At 42.9% G+C, this 5,967-nt stretch overlaps 1 protein-coding gene across 1 annotated transcript in view; it reads left to right on the forward strand.

Moving 5' to 3' along the window:
* Positions 1–3,790: 3,790 nt before the first annotated feature.
* tekt3 (tektin 3) overlaps positions 3,791–5,967 on the forward strand; it is a 5,297-nt gene continuing 3,120 nt past the window's right edge. Inside the window, exons 1-3 of the mRNA XM_061706580.1 lie at positions 3,791–4,327; positions 5,701–5,784; positions 5,857–5,927. Coding sequence (XP_061562564.1) covers positions 3,791–4,327; positions 5,701–5,784; positions 5,857–5,927 — 692 coding nt within the window. The remainder of the gene's footprint in view (positions 4,328–5,700; positions 5,785–5,856; positions 5,928–5,967) is intronic.

Below are 5,967 nucleotides of genomic sequence, written 5' to 3' on the forward strand. Positions count from 1 at the left end.
CATGTATTTGATGCTACAGAATGAGTTACACCGGGGCGGACACAAGCCTCCCCTGTCCCCCTGCGCCCCCTCCCAACTATGAAATCAAGGCTCCCAGTTGTGGTCGTCCAGAGTAGGCTGAGGGGCCATGAATAGTGGGCTTTGTCCGCTCCGTGGTCATCACATTCCATCGGAGGCACTGTGTCGAGCGCAGCAGAGCGGAGGAGAGGCCGCAACCATGCGCGGCATCGAGGGGGGATTGAATGGCGGGGGGGTACTGTCCAGACGCTAACGTATGACTCCGTGACTTATTTATTTACTCACTTGCTGTAGCAGTGTGCCAGCATTCATGCTCTGCAAGCCCTGCTGGTTAGCAATGTAGAACTAACATAGCTTTAGACTCTTATGCTGATTTAACTAACATTGTACAGCCCTATACTATGAGATGAATGCTGCCCACTTGGCATCCATTGCAGCCCGGAAGGGGGAATCCCTCCATCTGTGGTCTCAGCTCAACGTTTCTTCTTTTTTCTCCAAATGAGATTTTAAATATTTCCTTGCCTGGTTGAGGGGTTTACATCAGGGAATATCTTCGATCTTTGTCAACTGTGGGCCTGCGTAGCCCTTTGACACTCTTATGTGATTATGGGCTATACAAATAAACTTGACTACACCCTAGTTATCGTCTTTGGGTTTTACAATCCACACGCTACTTGAACATACTCGTACCATTCCCACCAAAAAAAGAATCGCAATCTTCCAATCTCCTGCTCAGAAAAAATGTGCACGTTTTCTGCTATGGTTAGCCAGCTAGTTTCGCCGGGAATTTTCAAAATGGGGATCAAGGTGCTAACTCCGCTAGTGTAGCTGTGTCAATTCACAGGGAGGAATTAGAGTGTCTCAATTCGAATTTGGAACTTTTTGTTTTGGATGCTATTCGAGAAAACCACGGACCCCGTCCCTGCCGGGAGCCACATAGCATGCTAAACATTTTCCAGGACCTGCGTTGGTTGCAGAATACACACAGCTGTAACACCTTCCTTACGTTCACCAACTTCTTTTCCATTCACAGGAGGAATTTCATGGAAGGCTGGCTTTTTACTACTTTCTTTGGAAAAGGCTGTATTTATAGCCAGTAAGGTCAGAGTGGGACAGGCGTGTGTGTGTTGGGGGGTCTCTTTAACCTCACCATGTTAAGTGATGCTGAGACTTTTCATTACATTCTAAATACAAGACAATGTTTACGATAATGGCTGCTTGACCAAAGGCGCGAAGATGAGCTCAGAATGATTGCCTGAAAACAAAATGGTCAACTTCTGGATTGTTTTACAACATGCCTAACCCACCCACTTAAAAAAACAGATGTGCCCCCAATCAAAACAAGCGTGCTTGCGTGAAAACATTTGGTTTGCAGGTTTTATAAAGAGAAAAATACAATTTTCCAATGGATTTTCCTAGTGGTGGCACATTTGTTGCTTGTGACAGCTGTTTCAATTTACCACTGCTTTCACAGCTCTATCTTTTATCAGCGTATAACAAATGCTAATCAATTAACAACAGTCAAGAGTAGTTAAATTGGGGCAATTGAGTTCAAAAGGAAAGGAATACATTGTATTATACACAACTGTACAGGACTTCATCGTATTAACCACTAAACCAGCAGATTATATTTGCAAAATGATGTAATAGACAAATACTGTACATTCAAACATCATTGTTCATTCTTAATTCTTAAAAGGCAGAAAAAGGAAAGGGAGCGTCAAGAAAACCACTACTGCGTAGTACTAATACGTGTTGGAAACGAAAGAAGCGTGTTGGAAACGAAAGAAGCCCAGGGCACGGGTGGATTAGCCCCTAGCGCAACATTTTTTATCTCTATGTGTACTTTACGGATGCATTTTTTTTCTACTGTGTGTGTTTCGAAAGCTCTCGAGAAGATGTTGGTGTAAACGATCCTCATTTCCAGAACGGGTATGTAATTCAACACAAATTACGATTGTGTGTTCTCTTCCTGCCACATACATCAATTATTCAACAGGTGAGTGTAATCCAAACTGACAGCTCGGCGCTTTGCTTGCCAGCTCAGATTGCTCATTATCACAGCATTTTTTAAAATGACAGTTGACTTCTACGATGACAAATCAACAATTTCACTATGCACCAAGCCTAGCTTGTGGTAACTAATTTGATTAACTATATAATTAAATCCTATCATTTTCTGAAAAAAAAAAAGAAAAGAAAATTAACAAAAAACTTCATTTTATAAAGTAATGGTAGCTTTCGGCAACATCAAATCAGCATCAATGAACATCAATCAATCTAGCTACCCATCTAGCCGAGCTTGTGGGAGCTTATTTTTGTTACATTTAACCATTTCCTTCATTACATTTAATGTAACTAACGAAATAATGATAAGTACTAGCATTTCCTCAATAAATCACAACTAAAACGATATAAAAAAAACAATACTCTTTTAGGATGGAAAATCAATGATCTACTGTAGCTATGTGCTAGTGTAACTTGAGGTAATAATTTGATTAAATATAAAAGGTTAAATATGTGCATTTACCTTATCAATTTTAACATAAAAACAAAAAAAATGTCATAATAAAAAAAAAGATCTTAGTCTTCTACAATGTCAAATCAATCTGCCATGCCTAGCCTAACTTGTGGTCATTATTTTTTTTAATTAAATTTCTGCATTTCCTGTGAGTTGGAGCCTGTCCCAGCTGATGTCGGGCAAAATGCCGACTACACCCTGGACTGGTCACAAGTCAATCTCAGCAAACGTAGAGACAAACGGCCATTCGCATCATTAAGTGGGAACTCAACCACACTGCCAGCACCAAATTCAGGTGAGTGTACCACTTACACCATCACTGACCATAACTCCAACACAAAAATGATAATTTAATAAATGACTGTAATCTTCTACAATGTAAATTTAATAACGTGGCTATGCGTCTAGCCTAGGTTGTGGGGAAGCTAATTTGATTAAATATGATGTTAAATATACGTATAAGCCTTTACTGAATAAAACAACCAAAAACAAACAATTATATTTTTAAAAAGTTGAATAAAAAATAATGATGGTAGTTTGTGACAACGTAAAATCACTGATCAGCCTATGTACCTAGCCAAGCTTTTAGCAGCTAACTTAGATTGAACTTGAGCATTACCTCTATGTCATTTAAATTACAAATTAACAACCACTTCTTTTAATGATGTTGGCCTTCTACAACATATAATCAACGATCTGGCTCTGTGCCTAGCTAATTTTATTAAACGTTTTTCCCTATTTCCTCATTAAAGTGTAACCTAAAATGTCACTTGACAATTGATGATCCAATAGAAAATCCAGTGTTCATGCAGGACGTAGATCATGGTGTGTGTACGTATGTACATATGTCTCTAGGTACATTATGTAAGTAGTATGAATTGTATTCCATTGTGCTGTATTGTAGCTCTTCAAATGCCACATTGTTGTGTCATTTTACACTCGGAGGCTTTTCAGCTTCTTTTATTGACAAAGTAAAAGCATCTGCTCAGCATGAATGCAACCCGTGGGGGAGGGCAGTGGTTACCCAGGGCAACCAGCATTGTATCAACAGAAATCTTGGACAGGCCGCTTGACGCTGCCATTGGTTGGCCTGGCCAATGAACGACTTGCACACTTAGAATACGTCTATGTATTATGCATGAGCTGTCACCTTGTGGCGGACTTGAGCTCATTTTCAGGTGAGTGGCGGGGAGAAGCGGAAGCTTGAAGTTTTGATGCTAAAGTAAGATGTCTTAAGGTAGATCTTCTGGCATGGAGCTGACAGCCTCATATGTTCGACCCAAGACCAGCAACTTCCTGCCTGCCATCTCCACCATGGCGTCCAGCTACCGCAACACGCAGCCCGCCAGCCACAGCGCTAACCAGTGGAGGACCAGCAGCTATTACAAGAACAGTGGCACCATCCCCGACTTGCAGCGAGGCATCCCAGATCTCATCCGTGCTGACACCATGTTCTGCCCGTCCAACCGGAGCACGTTGACCACCCGCTACACGCCCGACGACTGGTTCAAGGCCAACCAGGGCAACTACCGCCAGTCGGAGGCGTCGCGGAACAGTGCCGAGAGGCTGCGGCGCGACACGCTGCGACTGATTCAAGACAAGGAGCAGCTGACGCGTCGCATGCAGGAGAACAGCAGCAAGGACATTGGCGAGCGCCTCAACGACATCGCCTTCTGGCGTTCGGAGCTGAGCCACGAGGTCGACAATGTGGCGGGAGAGACAGCGGCGCTGGCCGAGGTCAAGAGACGGCTCGAGAGGGCTTTGGCGGAGACCGAACAACCCCTTCAGGTGAGTCTCGACAGCCACTAAGGTTGGAGATCCGATGACGCCTCGGGGATGAGATCGTGTGACCGAGGTTTTGTTTATCAATTTTCTGGGTAAATGCGAGAATGCAGCTTACTTAAAGCACCGCTATTTCTTTGTTTGCCCTAAACAACAGGGGACAATGAGGCACAGCCAAGTTGTGCCGTCTACATTAATTACCCGGGAATAAGCGTCCAAAATTGTCCGTCAGTTGTCGTCGCAACATCAACTCATCTACCTTTTCATCAAAATTTTATGCCAACTGTATCCAAGAGGGATAGGGATCCACCGTTGGGGGTGTTGAATCAACTTTTTCCAGATCGAATTACATTCATCAATGGGGGGAGGGGGGTTTGCAAACAGAGCTCTTTCCCGTTCAATCACCAAAGTGGATAGTGGAAGTGGCGGTGCAACCCGCCATTGCTGAAATTCACCTACATTTGGCAGGTTGATGGGTGTTAATGTCAAGCACTGATTATGAATACGTCCCATTAATCTGTATATGATAGTAGGCCTACTATGAAACGTAAAATATCACCAAGTATTTAACAGTGAGACGCAAGTTATTAGCTAATGTAGGATTAATTTTTAATCATTGCTTTTTGTGCCACATATGAAAAGCAAGAATAAATGGATAACAATAGATCTAATATCGTAATATTATATCGCAAAACAAAATCATATAAAGTGCCAAAACCAAACATGGTCTGTCAGAAGGTTGCACGTGTTTCTGGACGTGAAGCTTTGAATGAGCTGCAGGTTCCTTTGGGATGCTGTAAAATCGCTTAGAATCAGTCTTCAGTCAAATCTGTATGTACAGCCAATAATGCAACATGACACTACCATTATTAATTAATGTAAATAAGCGTGAATAACCTGTTGATTTGAAGTCTGCCATTGAATTAGACAGCCTTTTTGTCAACCGACACACCATGTGACCATTTGGTGACGACACAGCGAACGTTCCCATTAGTGCGACATGGGATGTTAGCCCTTAGCATGGAGCTGCACCAACTTGTCAACACGTGTCCACCTGAACTAAGACGTGTAAGCATTCGGAATTGAGATGACGTTCTCACTGCATCAATATTTATGTCTACCGGAAACAATATTGCTGTATTAGCAATCCATGGGATGTTAGCTGTTAGCATGAAGATGTGCTAACTTGTCAACTGGCGTCTATTTGAAGCAGACTAGCACTCCCTTGTTTAGGGTGTCTGATTTTTGTCTGTCTTTGGACACACCTTAAAGTCAGCCTCACAAAATGAACATTTTATGGCTATCGTGTACAATATTGATGTATTATACCCGAGTAGTACATTAGCCGTGGGTATCAAGGTGCGCTAACTTGTCACTAGGTGTCTCAGGAGTGTCTGTACCACCGGGAGAAGCGCATGTCCATCGACCTGGTCCACGACGAGGTCGAGAAGGACCTGATCAAGGTGAAAACACCAAGAAACGAAAGGCATGAAGCCAACAATAAAATGTACTGACTAAAGCATGGATTCAACCAGGAAGTGGAGGTGATAAAGTCCTGTCAGGGCAGGATGAGGCAACATGTGGAAAGAGCCGCAGCCCAGCTGGCGTGAGTCCCGTCGTGTCGGGTGTAACGGAAATGCCTTCGA

Source organism: Phycodurus eques, chromosome 19, assembly GCF_024500275.1.
Source record: "Phycodurus eques isolate BA_2022a chromosome 19, UOR_Pequ_1.1, whole genome shotgun sequence".
Taxonomy (NCBI): Eukaryota; Metazoa; Chordata; class Actinopteri; order Syngnathiformes; family Syngnathidae; genus Phycodurus; species Phycodurus eques.